Source organism: Erpetoichthys calabaricus, chromosome 3 (genome assembly GCF_900747795.2).
Source record: "Erpetoichthys calabaricus chromosome 3, fErpCal1.3, whole genome shotgun sequence".
Taxonomy (NCBI): domain Eukaryota; kingdom Metazoa; phylum Chordata; class Cladistia; order Polypteriformes; family Polypteridae; genus Erpetoichthys; species Erpetoichthys calabaricus.
In genome coordinates, this window is record NC_041396.2 from 295372078 (window position 1) to 295391494 (window position 19417).

A 19417-nucleotide genomic window follows, 5' to 3' on the forward strand; every position below is an offset into this window, starting at 1 on the left:
GTTCAAAACTGTTCTGCAACACTTGTAAAGTGATAGCCTGTAGTGTCTCCGTGTTTGCTTCTTGACCTTCTTTACATCCTGAAAACACTTTCCTTTAGGGTCTCTCATCATTCTTGGAAATAAGAAAAAATTGCTGGGTGCAAGGACCTTGGGAGGTGACGGGGGAAGTGTGAGAAACCATTTTCATCCCATTTTTCATGAGAAACTGCTGCACGCTCAATGCTATGTGGGCGGGAGTGTTGTCGTGATGCAGAAACCACTCGACTTATTGCCACAATTTGGGTCGTCTTCTCCACACTGCATCACGCAATCACTTGAGCACTTCAAGGACTCTGTTTGGTCAAATGATGCAGAGGGCAGTCTACTATAGTACATACACCCAGCGGCAAACGTCGAAACTAACGCCCCTCGTATGTCCCTTTAATATTGCTTACAGCTATGGATAATTGGTTCCATAAAGCACAAACTCCAGCACATGTTGGCAATGAACCTGCAGTAGTAGGTATTTACATTTTATAGTAAGGAGGGCTCTAACTAGAACATTATACAAGTATATTTTTGTGAGAACACAAAGCAGTAAGACAAAATTTAAACAGCAAGAGGAAGATGCATTTGTTTTCATATAGAGTCCAGAATAATTGAAATTTTAGTTTTACTCTATATGATCGTGGCACAACTAGTTGAAAAAATTAAACTATACTAACAAATCTTTACTCCAAAAATTAGCTTCCTATTTCAGTAAATTAAACTTTATATTAAAAAATCTGTGAAGCTAGCAGCACTGTGAATTTTTTTACAACAAAGTATGATCGCAAATATTAAAAATAGTAATTAATACAAAATGAGGCTGCAACTTTATTAGTCACTCAATCTGCCACATAAATCAAATGCAATGTAACAATAAGAAGACAGTGTTTTCTTCAAGAGGTTAATTAGTCCTTATGACTGCAGTACTTCACTTAATATTGGTGGCAGTTTGTTTTCTCTTGATTCAAAGGAAGCATTTAAGCTTTCTAGTTGGGTTATTTGTTTCTATTTTCATCAAGTAAATTTTAAGAAGACCTGAACATTTGTTTTCAATTGTTACTGAGTGTGCTAAATAATAATAATAATTTTTATGTTTATATAGTGCTTTTCTCACTACTCAAAGCTCTAGACAGTTAAGCTGGTGCCACTTCAAGCAACTGCAGGAAAATGCCCTTTATTGGTGTTCCAGTAAACAAGTGCCTCTTTGCCGAGTAAAAAGTTGACTTTCTGAAAGGTAAACCTGTGTTTGAGATCTCAAAATGGCCGTATCTCATTATAAATTTCCAAATAGTAAAATATTTTCCAGTGATGCTTTTATTGTTTTTGAATCGGTACATGCCACTTCAGTCTCCTCATTAGGTGCTTTTGTGAAGCATTTGGGATTATTTTCACACTTCTTGCTTTGTTGTGCTGGTTAAATATTTATCCTTAATGATTAGAGGAAAGGAAAAATGGTTTTGTATGCACCTTTATCATTATATTTTAATTTGCTGTTACATATTGAGGAACCTCTGATATGATAAGGTAGTTTCAGGCATATTAAACATACTGATTTTGTAAGTTATTTGCAAATACAGCAGGTATATTTCATATAAACTACACCTGCAATAGCTGTTAGCTGTGGATTGAGCACAGTAGTCAGTCTTAGTGTCAGTCTTAATGTCATTAAATCTTTCTGGGGTGCCTTTTGCAGTTTTCTCGTTATAATCTTAAATTTTAATGAGAACAAAACAGAAGTCATGCTATTTAGGCCCAATAGCACCAGCGGGACCCCTTGCATTGACCTTTCCACTGTGGCTCAATTTGAGAAATCAATGATCACAAATTTAGGTGTAAAAATGGACTCCACTTTTAAACTTGATAGCCATGTGAATGCAGTGGTAAAATATTGCTTTTTCCAGTTGAGGCGGCTGTCAAAAATCAAGCCTATGTTGTCTAAGCACAACCTTGAAACAGTGATACATGCTTTTATAACATCTCGTCTAGATTACTGTAATGCGCTTCTTTTTGGAATTAGCCAGGCCTCCATGGCTCGCCTACAGCTGGTGCAAACGCTGCTGCTCGATTTTTAACTGGCACAAGAAAGCATGAGCATGTTACCCCGATTTTGGCTTCCCTCCACTGGCTTCCAATTTGTTTTCGAATCCATTTTAAGATCCTTGTATTTGTTTTTAAATCTCTTAATGGGTGTGCCCCTCTTTATTTGTCGGAACTGCTGCACCCTTACGTACCATCTCGCTCCCTCAGGTCAGCAGACCAGATGCTTTTACGCGTTCCCAGGGCACGATGCAAACTCCAAGGTGAGTAAGCTTTTTCAGTTGCAACCCCAAAACTCTGGAACGATTTGCCATTGCATGTTAGGCAGGCTCCTTCGCTAGCTGCCTTTAAATCCTTTTTAAAAACACATTTTTACTGTCTGGCTTTTAACCCTGTATAATATGGTGGCTATTTGTATACTTTTTATACTATCTATTAAGAATATCTTCAGCTCTTATGTGTTTATGTGTTGTTTTTCTTTGTACAGCACTTTGGTCAGCCTTGAGGTTGTTTTTAAAGTGCTTTATAAATAAATAAATAAATAAATAAAATCTTTTTCTGTTAGTCATTTCAGAGCAGCAGTTGATGGGATGTCATCTGCAGTGATCTGTAGAAGAGCTTAGCTGTCTCTCTTGTAAGGTCCTAAAGCATTTGGCTAGGTTGGAAATGTTTTCAATGAGTCCCCTCTGCCTCACACTGAAGGGGGCTGGTAATTCATAGTCTGGAGACCCAGCACATAAAGCATTTTTGTGTTTGCAAAGAATCTGCAGTAAAAAGGTTTTGCTATTCCAGAGAGAAGGAATGTACTGATATGCTGCTATATTTGGCTGCTCTTACTGTGACTGTACATTCTGTAGCTGAAGAGTATGTAAATGACACATGTTTACTGTTTTTGTCTAGTTGCTACAATATCACTTGTACAGTGCTAGGTTATTTAGTACTAGTTTACTGTCACCGAGCTGACGAGAGAAGCAAGTTAAGCTACACAAAAGAGCATCCTCTATTTCTTTCTCTATTTTTCTGAAATTTTCCTATGTAGTAATAGTAACTAACCCTAACCTCCCTTTTAGGAATGTTCCAGTTAAGTTGTTTTTTCCCATAAGTGCAACAGTGAGCAACAGAGGCATTTGTAGAAGTGAACATTTGAGTTTACTTAGCTGTCAAACTCTGCAACAGCTATAGGCTCATATTCTAAAACCTGAAGCAAGTTTTTTTGTTGTTAATCTCTTGAGCAAGGCTTGTGTATGAAATGAAATATGAATATAAATTAGAAATATATATATTTAGAAATATAAATGTCTAAATTATAGGCTTTGCCAAGTGTATTTTGCTTCCAACTAATGAATTACATTACAGAATTCTAAATATTCTGCATTAGAATAGAAATTGTCATTTAAAACAATAACCCCTGTTATTAGTTTTATGATGCCCTTTGTCTATTGTGGCTCTATATTTGCTTCCTTCAAAGCAAAAATAAATTTAGGTGCTGCATTGTTGAAAGGTCAGCACAGTGATGTGCCTGCAGGTCACTTATCAAATTATTTACGTCAAATGTCTAGAAGAAGTGGCCAGGGAGAGGGAAGTCTGGGCATCTCTGCTCAAGCTGCTGCCCCCGCGACCCAATCTCGGATAAGCGGAAGAGGATGGATGGATGGAGTATTCTTTTTTTTTTTTGCATGTCCCCTAAATAGTGTCCCTCAACCTATTCGTGTCTCACAAGTTTTTAGCTTATGGAGTTGATCATTAGTAAAAACAAGATGGCCTTCTGCCTCTTAAACACGTTCATTCACCCAGCATTTGGGGGCTGATTTTTCTACTTCTGCTGCGCTGGTCTTTGATTATGGCATTGTGAAGGTTACTGTTGCATTTGAGATCTCTGATTTACTGTTGTTTTTTGCTACAGCTGTTAGGCACCCTAGCATGCAAACAGTGTCTTGTGTTTACCTTTAAACACAATGGGAAGTAACTGCTATATTTCAGATTTTTATGTTTTTATATTATCATGTTTTTTAAAGGGTCTTTTTGGCACTGCACATTTTAGTTATCTGTGCCAGCATGCGGTTATACACACAGTTTGCACTATAGCTGACTGTTCACTTAACATGCATTTCCTAAAGTAATAAGGCGTATTGTTTTAATTCAGCTGTAAAGGTAGTTTCAAGAGTCAGTCCTTGATCACCCACAACTTCGCACTGTCCTCAATTTAACTGACCTTCTAGATCTAGTGTTCAGCACACACTGACATCTACCAGCGGCATGTTTTATTCCTTTTGAAAAAAATTTTAAGATGGGGGGGAAAAACATGTTTTGGACACTTTTGTAATGTGCTGTTTAAATGACATGCGTATGCACACATTTGCTTTACGGTGATCGTTTCCTGCATCCTAATCCCACTAGGCACAATCTTAGATTTAAAGGTATCACAGTGCATTTTGTTTTCTACTTTTTTACATTATTGTTTTGGGGGCATTACCACAAACTGCTATCAGCAAATATTCCAATGAATGCTTTGGCTTTTCTGTTTTATTCAGTAAAGCATTTCATTTTGGTCAATTACAGAATTTGTTGGAATTACCAATGTTATGTTTATAAATAACTTGAATCAAAACCACATTGTATGGCAATCAACAAGTTAGATCAGGCAGCTACCGCTCTATTCATTTAAAAGCTGCTGGTAAAAATAATTATTGTAAACATTTCCTGCTTGTTGAGGAATGAAAAGGTGTCTATGTGAAGCCTAGAAAAAAAGAAAATCACCAGTTTTCAACGCTTTTTTGATTCAGAGTTGCTGATAAAAGGTTATGGTCCTGTACAGCAAACTATGGCATCATCTGATGAAGATTAATTGAAGAGGGAGCAAGGATTGTGTTTTCAAATACGTAGAATTTGTATAACCAGCACAACCCTCCTATTTACAGTTAATAAAAAGTGTAATGGGCAGGTTAAATTCAGGGGGAAAAAACAGCAGTTAGATCACAGGTGGGTTGGCACCCTGCCCGGGATTGGTTCCTGCCTTGTGCCCTGTGTTGGCTGGGATTGGCTCCAGCAGACCCCCGCGACCCTGTGTTTGGATTCAGCGGGTTGGAAAATGGATGGATGGATAGATCACAGGTCTTTCACGTGGAACCTTATCAAAATCTTACTGAAAATTCAGATCAACAATATCTTATGCTTCCTCATAGAATTCCTACATATTATTGATACACAATCTAACTGTCTAAACCAGGGGTTCTCAAAGTCTGTCCTGCGGACCCACTGCAGGTATTTGTTCAAGCCAGCTTTGTTTTTAATTGGACCCTGAGATAATTAAGTGAACTGTTGTTTCCCAGATTCTGTGTTTTGGGAACAATATAGAAATTAGAAAACTAAGTTTGGTTAAAAAAAATGTAGCAAGCAGTTATATGGGAATAATGTTTTTTTTTTTTCTTATTAACAGTATTTTCATCTTGATTTTCATTCTGTTTTTGTGGGTGTTATAATTGTGTAATTAATCCGTTATTTTTTTAATTAGTGGGTCAAACGCTAAAGTAGTTGCAGCCTTTCATGATTCAGTGTTGTTTGCCTGGGTGTCTGCACTGCTTATTTTTTAAATTGTCATTATTAAGATACAATGAAGGGAGCAAACTGCACAGAGGGTAAAATATAATGAAAGCAACATAAGTGAGTTGAGCATTAAATCTATAGTAAAAATGGAAATGTTTCTAAATGTGTAATGTAAAAATCATGCTTCTGTGCTTTCTTAATGTAGAATAAGAGAAGAGTTAATAAACAGCTAATTAATTGAGATCAGTGTTATCTGTCAGTTGTCACTGATTACGAATCTGGATGAAGCAAAAACCTGTCACAGTGGGCCCCCAGAACCGACTTTCAGAACCCTTGGTCAAAACCCATGCCGGCTGACTACAGGGTATATGTTCATGTCATGTGCTGCATGATTTCATCCTTAGTAATTGCTCCATTTCATTTACCATTGATTCATGCTATGCTTACTCCCAATATATTTGCTGGGGTCAGCCTGATCACATTTCTTTGAACCATATTTACTAGCTGCCCTTCTGTAAGAAATTCCCAGTTGTGCAGAGATTTTTGAAAAGTTTTATATTTGAACTCGCATAAACTTCTTGAGCTCTCCCAAGATACATTTTTATCAAAGCAGCAGCACTTCTCTCTCTAAAAGTCCAAATCATTAAATACCTTCTTTATATGTGAAAACATCCAAAAAATATAAATTTATAGCATTCATTTTTTGACTGTCTACATGTTTTCGTTTTCCCTTATCGTTCCAAATGCATTTTGCCTCCTCCTTGGCAGTTCTTTTACTGCTTAAATGCTGAAAGAATCTCTTTGTGTCATGTTTATTGTTTTAGCTTTACTTATATCCTTTTTAATTGCTGCACTCATGGTAGTGCTGGAGTTGTTTGTTTTTATGACATGTACAACTGTTTTTTATTTGCAACTTTTATTTGGCTTTTTTATTTATCCACTGCCAAGTTCTTCTTAATACTTTTCAATTTTGTCTTTACTCTTACAAGTTTGTCTCAGGTTGTTTTTTGATGACTGCTAAATATGCTCCAAATTTGTTGTATTAAAATGAAAAAGTTTTTAAGTAGACACACAGCCAAAACACTTTGAAATGTGTTCTTATTGCCACTGGATCCTAAAGTTTTGATCAGTTATACTCTGAATTGTATCCCTGAGTATTACAGAATAATAAATCTAAACTGGCATCTTCTATCACTGTTTTTTTTTTTTTTATGTCAAAAACAGTCCAAGATTACATCTCTGAAATCCTGTTCTAGTGCTCTGCAAATGTATGGTTATTCAGAGGATAAGATTCTCAACAGTGTTATGTGACTTCATAGACTGCTTTTCTAAAATACACATGGTACTTTTTTAAAACATTGCATTTGTAGTTCCACTAAGTCTTGAGGTTTTATTTATGTATTTATTTATTTTTTTAACGTTAGAACAGTTGTTATGAGAACATGCCAGTCAGCATGACAAGCTGATCCATTCTTTTTACCTAGATTGTCCAAAATAACATCAGTTCCAGATGTGAAGGTCCGTACATCCATATGTCTGTGGTTCTCTGTGTGAGAAATCAGCTCAGTCGAGAGTACATTATTGCAGGCATGTAGGGTTTCCTTGTTGTTTTCATGAATACTTACAAATGCATTCTGAAGACATGACTGTCATTTCCATGTCAATTTACACTTTGGGTTCTTAGCTTCAACCCTGGTTTCACCGGTAGGTGTTGCTGTGAAGGTGCGGCAACTTGGTAACTAAATAACACAACACTTGCAACAACAGGATTGTGTGCTATGGCACAAAACAGTGGATTATATTTAACAGGATGCATTTGAGTCATAATCAGATATGTTATTCATGGCTACTTATATTTTCATCAGTGTTTTCCAACTTGAATATATTTCAATTAGGGGATGTTTCAAAATGTTATTTAACATTAGTTGTACCATGGTTGGAGAGTCCTGCAACCCCGAGCAGGGGACTCCAAGTTTGAGAATCACCTTCCTACTTTAAAAAAATCTTAAGAATTCTTCTTTCAGCTGCTCCTGTTAGGGGTTGCCACAGCAGATCATCGTTTTCCATATTAAACAATCTTAAGAATAGGTACTTAAAAAGTTAAACATAGAGAAGCTACATGTTGGCCGAGGCAGTTACAGAAGACAATAGGCCAAGATAAAAAAATTCTTAAAAAGCAAGTTTTAATCTGATCAAGATACGGGAAAAGCAGAAATGTGGTGGTTGTTCTGTCATTGAATAGATGAGAAAGGAAACTAGCTGCTGTTTGCTTGCTGAAATACAATAGCGTGCAAAAGTATTCAATCCCCTTGAAAGTCTTCATAATTTTCTGCATGCCACAAGATTTGTACACATTTATCCATTCAGTATTTTTAATGGGAACTCTTATGCTGTAACATTACCAGTCAAAAGTACACCATTTTCTGTAGATATTTAACTAAAGAACATCATCTTTGAAGTTAGTATTTGCGTAAGTGGTGGCTCTGAGGCTAGAGATCTGCACTGGCAATCGGAAGGTTGCCGGTTCGAATCCCGTCAATGCCAATAGGGACTCTGCTCTGTTGGGCCCTTAAGCAAGGCCCTTAACCTGCAATTGCTGAGCGCTTTGAGTAGTGAGAAAAGCACTATATAAATGCAAAAAATTATTAAAAAAAAAATTATTAAGTATTTAAACCTATGTGCTTTGGAAGCTCCAGGTTTACACAAATGACAAATTAATCACAAACGACACAAAGGTAACAATAGTTTGACAGTCATAATTAAACATAATGAGGTATGACTTGTGAGTCTTTCTGTCTCTGAGTATAGAAAGCCCCCCTTTGTAAGGACCATAGTCTTCATTGGATAGTCACTGCACAAATGACAAAAAAAGACAAATGTGCATTCTGCTGATATGAGTAACAAAGTCATTGAAATACACAAGGCAGGAAATACTATAAAAATACTGGTAGAGTCCGAATGTCCCACTGTGCACGTTTGGATCCATTATCAGAAAGTGGAAGTTTCATCAGAGTACCCAGAATCTTATTAGAACAGGATGTCTGTTGAAACTAAACATCAGAGCAAGACGTTGACTGGTGAGAAAGGCTACTAAAAATCCAACCATCACTCTCAAAAGTCTGCATTGCTCTTTGGCTGAAACTGGAGTGAAGGTGCAGGGGTCCACAGTTTCAAGAGCTCTCTGTAAAACAGGCCTCTACAGGAGGGCAGCAAGAAAAGCCATTCCTTAAGAAGGTCCACATAATAACAAGTATGGCATTTGCTACAAAACAGGAGAAAGACCCAGTTAAATTGTCTGAGAAGGTTTTATGGTCCAATAAGATCAAAACAGAACTTTTTGACCATACATCAGAGGTATGTGTGGCATAAACCTAACACTCTCCATACATCAAGAAATACCAGACCCACAGTGAATCTTGATGGCAGCATCATGCTATGGGGATGTCCTGGGTCTGGGAATTTTGTCAGAGTTGAAAGGACAATGAATGGACACAAGTACCACACAATTTTGCACAACTTGTTCCCATCTGCGATGCGTCTATCACTTGGGAGAAGATTCACCTTTCACCCTGACAAGTGTGCTAAGTGTAAGGCCATAGTGACACTGGAATGGGTCACAAACACAAAGGTGAACGTTTTGGAATGGTCAAGTCAAAACCCTGGTCTTAACACCATTGAGAATCGGTGGCACCGTTTGAAAACTGCTGTCCAGGGGCACCATCTCACCAACCTAGAGGGTCTCTCAAAATTCTGCCAAGAAGAATGGAGAAGAATCCCTCTGAACAATGTGCAAAATTGGGATTATAAGTTAAATATCTAGAGAAAATGGTTTGTTTTGACTTTGGTAATGTATTCTTACAACAAAAGAGTTCACGTTATAAATACTGAATAGATAAATGTGTACAAATGTTTTGACATGCAGGAAATTATGATGACTTTCAAGGGACTTGAATAATTTTGCTTGGCACTATATCTTTTTAAAAGCTGCAGTAACAGATGAGTGACAAAGTGATGTAAAAATAAAGTAGTAAAGATTTTTGTGTAGAATATTTATTGAATGTATGCAGCAGTTGATTAATATTTAATAGTAGTAGTATTTATATTATGACTTGTACAGATTACAATGAAGTTCTCTTACCAACACGGAACACATCACCACTCACTGGCACCATGATAAACAATCTATATAATACATACATACATTTATTTATTATTAAACAGAAACTATCCTCCCTGAGGTATCCTTTACTTTTTTCTCTGTCTGCTAAATCAGATGACTGGCAGCACTGGACATATGGTCAGAAACAACCAGTTGGCTGTCGTTCACAAGGTCAAATGCAGAATGTTGCGGCTTTAAATTAGACAGTTTTTAATGATTCAAGTATATGTGTACCTTAAAATTATTGTATCTTCCTGTAGTTACTGCAGAGCTGCATGGAAAAAGTAACCAAGTTCAGTCTAGTCTGACATTCTGGTATGCAGGTTCCCCAGAACTCATTACACAGACAGTAGTTTTGTGTCTTACTGCAAGTGACCTCAGTAGATTATTTTAAACACACCTGTGCTCACTGGACCATCGAGAAAGGGAATTAAATGGGGAAAGAGCTGACTGACTGAAGGAAGAGACATGAGACTATTGAGAATGAGAGAAAATGAGAAGGCGTTTGGGGTAATCAACCTAGTAAACCAGGATCAGCACATATTCAGTTAGGATTAAAAAGGCAATAGGACTTGTTTTTTTTGTACACTTTGGCTGTGTTGAGAGGATCCTTACAAAAACACATATCCTGTTGTCCTTAATATAGTATTTTTATATGTGCTGATAATTGGTTATACAGTAAAGACTAAGTTAAAAGAAGAAAAGCACCCAGAAATATAAAAATATAGGTATGCACATATTAAACTATTTGCTTTAAGTGCGGACGGCATTTCTTTTTCCTGATGGAATTTTGTACCAGAAAGGGGTTGAAAATACTAAACTTGTATCTCAGAAAACATTTAAAGCCTCAAATATACACTCACCGGCCACTTTATTAGATACACCTGGTCAAGTGCTTGTTAACACAACTGTCTAATCGGCCTTTCACAAGGCAGTCACTGAGTGCATTTAGGAATGTAGACATTGTCAAGATGACTTGAAGTACAAACCTAGAATCGGAATGGGGAAGAAAGGTGATTTAAGTGACTTTGAAAGTGCCATGGTTGTTGGTGCCAGACAAGCTGGTTTGAGTATTTCACAAACTGCTGATCTACTGGGATTTTTACCCACAACCATCTCTAGGGTTTACATGGAATGCTCCAAAAAAGGGAAAATATCCAGTGAGCTGCAGTTCTCTGGGCGAAAATGCCTTGTTGATGCCAGAGGTAAAAGGAGAATGGCCAGACTAGTTCATGCTGATAGAAATGCAATAGTAACTCAAATATCCACTCATGTATGTATGTAGATGTGCATTTCTGAATGCATAACATGTTGAATGTTGAAGCAGTTGGACTACAGCAGACAGAGACCACACCAGGTGTCACTCCTGTCAGCTGAAAACAGGCAGTTGAGGCTATAGTTCACACAGGCTCACAAAGATTGAGCAATAGAAGAATGGAAAAATGCTGTCTGGGTCCCAGTTTCTGCTGCGTCATTCAAATGGTAGAGTCAGAATTTGGCCTCTAATCTTGAAAGCATCCATCCAGCCTTGTATCAATGGTTCAGGCTGGTGGTGGTATAATGGTGTGGGGGATATTTTCTTCACACGCTTCAAGTCCCTTAGTACCAATTGAGCATCGTTTAACTGCCACAGCCTACCTGAGCATTGTGCACAGTGAGTGGAACTTAACTCTTGTGTCTATGATTTTCAGAGTCTTGGCAACCGTAGGATCCGGGTGGACGTTGCAGACCAGTCTCAAGAGAAAGGTATGTTGCTCTACACATAAAACAGCTTCAATTGTACTGCTTTTCTCTCCATTTTCTCTTCCGTTATTCTTGTAAAACCCTGTGCTGGCTACTTTGAAATGTGTTGCTTGTAAAGCCATACTTGCAGTTACATTTTGTCCTCAATGTTTCAGTCTATGTTGGTTGTCCGCCTGCATATTTTTTCTAAGATCTTACACACTATTTTCTAGACCGAGAGGAACGTTCTATGTCTGGCCGGGATCGTGACCGGAACAGAGGTGACAGTGGCCCAGATAAGACTGACAGTGATTGGCGAGCAAGACCAAGTGGAGATGATGATGGTAGACCCCGCCGTGGAGAAGATTCATTTGGGGAAAGTGAGTAAAGATGTAAAGTAATACTTTTTAAATGAAGGTATAATTCCTGTTTTTGAATTGTGTGAATTTTTTCTAAACTTCTACAAATAGGTAAAGTTTCATTGAAAACATTTGCATACTATAATGGAAATATGATGCCCTGCTTTTCTGTTTGTCCAGGGTCACGGGATCGTTATGAGTCAGACCGGTTCCGTGATGGACCTCGTAGAGAAATGGATCGTTATGATGGTGGTCGAGAACGATACAGGGAAAGATATGATGATCGTGACCGAAGAGATTTTGACAAATTGGGTTAGTCCTTTGTTTGTTCCCTCCTCCTTATTGCTGGATGAATTAACATTTTAGATGTACTTTAAAAGTATTTTCTTCATAAATTGCTATTAATAAAAAATCTGCCTTATTACTGTATAAATATCTTCCTACAGAAAGAATTTCAAAAGAGCTCAAATAATCAATTGTAGTGAAGCATGGCACTGCTTACTTCTAACTGCCAACTTTTAATTTCAACAGGATATGACGCTCGAAGTGGGGGGCGACGGCCCTTTGGAAGTGGTTTCCGCCGTGATTATGAGGACCGGAGAGATGATTTTCGGGGTAGTAATGATCGTTATGGTGACCGCTATGGTGATAAGGAAGATCGGTACGAAAGAAGAGATGACAGGCGTGAAGAGCGAGGTGAGAGAAACTGTTTTGTTGAAGTTATTGTAGAGGAGTCAAGCTGACTCCAATCAAGGCATTTCATATTTTTTGACTGTGGAGTTTACGGGTAGATTTAAATTTTAAAAGCCACACGCCAAGTCTAGGTTGATTTTGAGAACTCTTGAGTATGTAATGAGCTCAGAATCCTGATTTTAGGCCAGTCATTTAAGATATTAATCCCATGTTAGTCCTTTTATTTTAATTACCTTTTTTAATCATTCTTAACATGTGTTGAATTTTAGGTCCTCCTCAGAGACCCAAGCTGAATCTGAAGCCCAGGAGTGTCCCCAAGGAGGAAGTGGTGGTAGCACCCTCTTCCCAGACAAGTCGGGCTGCATCCATCTTTGGGGGAGCTAAACCCGTGGATACAGCTGCCAAAGAACGGGAGGTAGAAGAAAGGCTAAAGAAAGAGCAGGAGAAACTTCAGAGGCAGCTGGAGGACGACAAGAGCCGGATGGGAGAGCGTCGACCTAGAGAAAGGCAAGTATGGGGGTCTTGATTTATCCCATATTTTTTGTTGCAACTATAGTTTGATCATTTTTGAATACTCTACTTGTAGGTACTATACTTGTGTCAGACCCTTGTCAACCATTAAAAGTGTTTTCCTCCTTAACATTTCCATTTTCTGGAGCAATTGTTTCATTTGTAGTAGTCTGTTTTTGATTTCAGGAATTTTAGTCATCTAATGTTAAAGGTCTTGTTTTCTCCATCTTGTTTATCAGCCATTGACAGTTTAATGGCAAATTAAAATAAATGTTCTAAAGGATCATAGGTTTTGGGTGAAATGTCTTTGGATGAGATAAATAGAGTTTTCATTCTGTTCTTGAGTATTTTATTAAAAATATCTCTGAACATATTCCAGTGATTTAAGGTGGTATACTGAATATTAAAACCTTCATGAATCATATTCATAGCTACATGCATTGACAACCAGCAAAAATACATGAAAAATTGGGTGCTCATAATGACATTGCATTTATTTTTTATTCATTTAGTATTGGGGGATTTTGTTTTATCAACTTACACTTCAGCCTGGAAGAATTAAATATTCATTACATGGAAGTCAACATGATGCAAAGTGAAAAATGGTGTTTATAAACAAGATAGAATTTGATTTTCGGGTGATAATCTAATTATTGTTGATAAGCAAAGGTGCATTCATTCAAAGCAAAATATGGTCAAGATGAGCTTGTCAGATTTATGCCAGATGAAAGAATTAAATGTTTCCCCGACAGACACCACCTTTTTTTAATCTCCACAGTCTTTGCAAATAAGGCCATTAAAAGTGTGTTTGAAGACAAGAGATAACTCTACACTATATGTTTCTTGATTTAGTTTTTGCAAGCACGTTTCTCTCTACAAGAAGTGTGTCTGGCAATAGCATTCACACAAATGAGAAATGATTGATCCGTGTGCGTGCTTGAAATTTTCTTTTGCGGGATTACACTTTCACCAAAATCTTTTAATTCTCGTGGATACACCTCTTCATTGGGAAGAAACACTACTTTTTTTTCTCTGATGGCAACCCGAATTAGATGATCTACAAGTCTCCGACTGAAACTTTAAATCTGAACAATGTATTCGATCTCTTTTCGCTGTTCTGTTATTTCACCGAGTAATAATTTCCATTTGTTTGCACTAATGCGATCTTTACTATCCTTTTTTTGAGACTTTCGAATTTTCTTATTTACATTATTTGTGACCTGCTCTGCATGTGTACTGTGACCAACATTTTTAAATTCTTTACGACGTTCTACTTTGTCATCTACTCTGTTTTATTTACAGCCCCTGGCGTGGTTAAATCTCTTGGCACAAAGTCACGTCTCGCATGACGTGAAAGTGTGTCTCTGAGAAAATCACATCTTGTCTCCTTCCAACCTTTCAAGATTTTTTTTTATAATAGAGAGATTAGAAAATTGTTACAAGAGCAGGATATGCAGCCCAATAAGTTTGCCAGACTTATTCTCCTAGATTATCCAAAATAACATTAAATCGAGATTTGGAGGTCTTAAAGTTCTTCTTTCCATCACATTACTTGGTAATTTGTTTCATTTGTCTATGGCTCTTTGCTTGAAGATAAACTTTCTAAAATATGTATGGTATGATATTTGTCACCTTCTAGACTTTAGGAATTTCCGTAATGCGCAGAGATTTTTGAAAATATTCATCAAGGGAATATACTGAGTCATTAACCTCCTTAAATATTTAAGGATAAATTATTTCTGGTGCTAGTAATGTGTTAGATTTCTGCCAGTTTAATCTAAGTAGTACTTCTCCTTCTTTAATTTCCAAAATACTTAGTACCTCTCTTGTAGTCTCTGTTTATTTTTATGAGGTTATCAACTCAGTCAAATACTCTGAACTTAAGTAAAATGCAAATTCAAAGCATTTGCTAATTTACTGTCTGTATAGTCGAGCTTTACTTGACTGTTTCTAATACTCTTCACCTACTCCCTGATTTCTCTTTTACTACTAAAATATTGAAAAATCTCTTTGGGATATCTTTTGCCTTTTCTGCAATATTTCTCTCCTTCTGCATTTTAGCTTTCCTAACATCCTTTGTGCTGGTGGTCTTATATACCATACAGTTAGGAACTGAGGAATTGTTGACCTTATATACCTTATACAGGTGTTTTTCCCCCTTGTAACTTTATTTTAGCTCCTTACTTTTCCACCCTGAAGTTCTTTCATTTTTGGTGCTTATAAATTTTGTGATCAGTTTGTCCTTAAATTTGTCCACTAAGGAAGCTAATGTAAAAATAATCATTTGGTCCTATTGATAAAAAGCCAGGAGCCATCAGCTTCTAAAGTTATTGTCTTTCCAAGTTACATCTGTTAATAGCATACCATGCAGATTGAAGAAATGAAAGAATATGCTTGATTTCTTAATCCTGAGGGACATCATATTAAATTATGGACAAGACCAATGGGATACTGTCTTACTACAAAGAGTTGATTCACAATATTTTTAACTTTACAGTTAAGCCTCTATATGAAATTAGAATAATTATTTGTTTTCAGTGTTTTTATGATATAATCTAATAATAATTGTGCTTTAATTGCGCTCTGCCTTGGGTTCTTCTGATAAGACAGCATTGGCCTTGTATTTAATATCAACTAAAACCAACGTTTTTATAAAGATATTGTGATCTATTTCTGGCAAGAGTTTTCTGTTTTATACGGGATAGATAAAAGGTCTACTCAGATCTGTTTTGCCTCCACTCACAATAACACATGTACACCAACACTCATCAGGGTTAATTTACTGTGACCATTGCTGGATTAAGCAGGTTCAATAAAGGATGGATGGAAAGTTTCCTTCTTGTGGGCTGGGGTCTTGTAGCTCTTTTGTAATCTGCAGTAAATGGTGGAATAATAGATTTGATCAAACTGTTTTTATCTACCTTTCTTTTCACAACAACTGGCCTGTTTTAGAAATGCCTAATCATTAGAAAATGCCATAAGTGTAATGAAATAAATATTATTTGCCCTTTATTGGACTACCAATAAAATCCAAGTTTACCTTGTATAAAACAGCCTTATTTGTATACTACTGTAAATGACTAAAAAAAAAAAGCAGTTATCTGAGACTTTCGAGTTGATTACTGTTTGACTTGTTCATGGTTTCTCTTTTCTAATATAATTGCAATAAAAGATTAAAATGAACATTACATTTTTTACATTTTTGAATAATGTTGCATTTCATTTATAAGTTACCATAAGCAATATGATAAGAATATGCTTTTGTTTAAGATAAAAAAAAAGATGTATATCAATGTGTCATTGTTGCAGGATATTTATGCACAGTTTTCCCATTAGTTTGTGTAAGGAATGTCCTCTGTTTTCAACAAGGCTAAAGACCTTTTGAAAAAAGTAGTTAGTCCCTAGAGTTTCTGGGGACAAAACCCAGAGAAGACAAAGAATGCAACCACTGCTGTATGTGTTTCTCCATATGCCTTGCAATGTATTAAGCCCCTCAACAGATTCCCTACCTTTAATGAATAAATATTTAATTATTCAATGAAATTTTGTTCTTTGTGATGCATTATTGTTTTTTTACAGCAAACCAAAACTGCATATCCCTGCTTTGCACACAATTTAGTTGTGATTTTTAACCCAGTCATTCAGGTAGATTTGTTGCTGGCTGTTGGTTAACTTGACTGGTTCACTTTTCAATTAGTGCTTCGACTGGTCCATTGTAGGGTGTTCATCGTTTTATCCTTTAGACACGCTGAGGTGTCTTTCACCTAATATCTGGGATTGTTGCCCTGCAGAAAGATTAATGTTCACCCTTCAGTATTTAAGATAATTGAAGCAGGTTCTTTGCAGTACTTTCCGCCATCCGTTATTCCTTTTGTTTTGACCAGAAGCATATTCTGCAATGATTGATGCAACCCCACAGCATAATGGGAATGTGATTTAGTGAAAAGGCTGATTCCAGGACCACAGAGAATGAGTTATGAGGAAAGATTAAAGGGATTAGACCTTTTCAGTTTAAGCAAAAGGATTTAAAGAGGTGACAAATGGAAGTATTTAAATTATGAAGTTAATTAGTCAAGTGGAACAAGACTGACTTTAAAATGAGTTCAACAAGAGCACAGGGTCACAGTTGGAAACTTGTTAAAGGTAAATTCTGTGCAAGCATTAGAAAACTTTTGTTCATTTAGAGAACCACAAACACATGTAATAAGGACAGTAGGAATTTAGGGACCTTCAGAACTCGACTTGATGTTGTTTTTTCAGAATTAGATGGATAGGACTGGTGTTCTAATGCATAATGCCACCACCATCAAACTAGACTACTGTTTTCCAAACTCGGCCCTGGTGAACTCCTGTGGCTGCAGGATTTTGTTCCAACCAGCTTCTGTTTTTAATTGAACTCCTGGGCTAATTAAGTGAACTGATATTTCCCAAGTTCTGTGTTTAGGGAACAATATAGAAATTAGAAAACTAAGTTTGCTAAAAAAAAAAAAATATTAAAATGTACCAAGCAGTTATATAGGAATAATGTATTTTTTTACTTTTTAACAATATTTTCATTGATTTTCATTCTACTTTTCTAGGTGTTCTAATTGTTTAATTGATCCATTATTTACTAATTAGTGGGTCTAACTCTAAAGTAGTTGCAGCCTTTGATTATTCAGTGTTGTTTGCCTGGGTGTCTGATCTGCTCTTTTTAAATTGTCATTATTAAGATACAATGAAGAGGGGGAAAACTGCACAGAGAAAGGGCAAAGTATAATGCAATCAACAAAAGAGAGTTAAGCATTTAAATCTATAGCAAAAGCAGAAATATTTCTAAATGTCTTATAAATGTAAAAACCATGCTGCTGTGCTTGTCTGAATGTCGAATAAAAGAAAAAAAAACCCTGCTAATTAAATGAGATCAGTGCTATCAGGTGTTGTCAATGATTAGGAATCCGGTTGGAACAAAAACCTGCAGCCACAGGGGTTCACCAGGACCGAGTTTGGGAAACACTGAACTAGACTGTTACGATGATTGTTTTTGGAGGTGTAGGCAGGGTTCAATTTGGAACCTCAAATCTCTTGGAATTTTGGCCGTAAACTCTTCCTTGTTCTTATATGACCACAAACCTTCTCTCTTGTGCTTGTTGGCAAACTCTAGATGTGCTTTCACCTAGTTCTTTTTGAGTACTGCTTTCTTCTTTGCCACCCTTCCATACAGAGCAGTGCAATGTAGATCTTGGGATATGTTTGACTTGTCCACATTGTTAAATTCTGTAGCTCCTTCAAGCTGGTTTTTGGTATCTGTGTAGCTTCTCTCACAAGTCTCATTGTTTGCCCAGAAACTTGTGAGGAATGACCTCTCCTACTCAGCATCTGGACTGAATCAGTTGAATCAACGGTGCCCACTGGGACATCTAACCACTTTGATATAGATATATATATATATATATATATAATATAGAGAGAGAGAGAGAGAGAAAAGCCAAGCAAAATGACACCTTTTATTGGCTAACTAGAAAGATTACAATATGCAAGCTTTCGAGGCAACTCAGGCCCCTTCTTCAGGCAAGATGTAATATATATATATATATATATATATATATATATATATATATATATATATATATATATATATATATATATATATATATATATATATATTTTTTTTTTTTATCTGTAACTTCTTTGAGATTCTTGACCTGAGTAATGAACACATAGGTATGGGGGATTTATCCAGAACATGTGGCAGTTACAATGATTTACTAACAGGGGACAATTATGAGGCAGTTATGCCCTTTTTAGGCAAGCGTGTTTTACTGGTGCAGATCTTCCAAAATTCTTATGCAAACAGTAATGCTAACCCAAACCAGGCACACTTTCCAACCGCTTTACGGAAATGTTGCATTTAAAGAAATCATTTTAAGCATCTGGCTCTCAAATAATATCACGGAGAACAAAATTTCCAATTGGGATTTGTGTATATAAAATATAAAATTGTTCATCTAGAAAATAGTAGGCCCCTGATCTGTATTGTAGACTGGCCCTATGAAGTAGCAGGGACTATAGGCACCAATGAGTAAAACTCTAATCTGAAATGTCTGGTCTAAAGCAGGGGTGGGCAGATTCAGTCCTGGAGGGCCGCAGTGGCTGCAGGTTTTTGCTCCAACCCAGTTGCTTAATAAGAAACCCTTATTGCTCAAGTAACACTTCAGCTTCACTTTAGTTGTCTCGCTCATTAAGATTTTGAACCCTTATTGCTTATTTTAGTCTTAAACAGCTGTATTCTTGGTTTTTAATTGCTCCTAATTAGCAATACCATGCAAATGACAAAAGAGACCAGCATTTCTCCATTTAGCTTGTTACCATTTACACCTGTGTGTAC

General features: G+C 36.6%; 1 protein-coding gene across 5 annotated transcripts in view; it reads left to right on the forward strand.

The window, feature by feature from the left end:
• Positions 1-19417, forward strand: part of eif4ba (eukaryotic translation initiation factor 4Ba) — an 83320-nt gene that overhangs the window by 29881 nt on the left and 34022 nt on the right. For all 5 annotated transcript variants that reach the window (XM_028825866.2, XM_028825867.2, XM_028825868.2 and 2 more), the window contains exons 5-9: positions 11458-11512; positions 11722-11868; positions 12028-12159; positions 12379-12543; positions 12810-13047. In XM_028825866.2, the coding sequence (XP_028681699.1) occupies positions 11458-11512; positions 11722-11868; positions 12028-12159; positions 12379-12543; positions 12810-13047 (737 nt within the window). The remainder of the gene's footprint in view (positions 1-11457; positions 11513-11721; positions 11869-12027; positions 12160-12378; positions 12544-12809; positions 13048-19417) is intronic.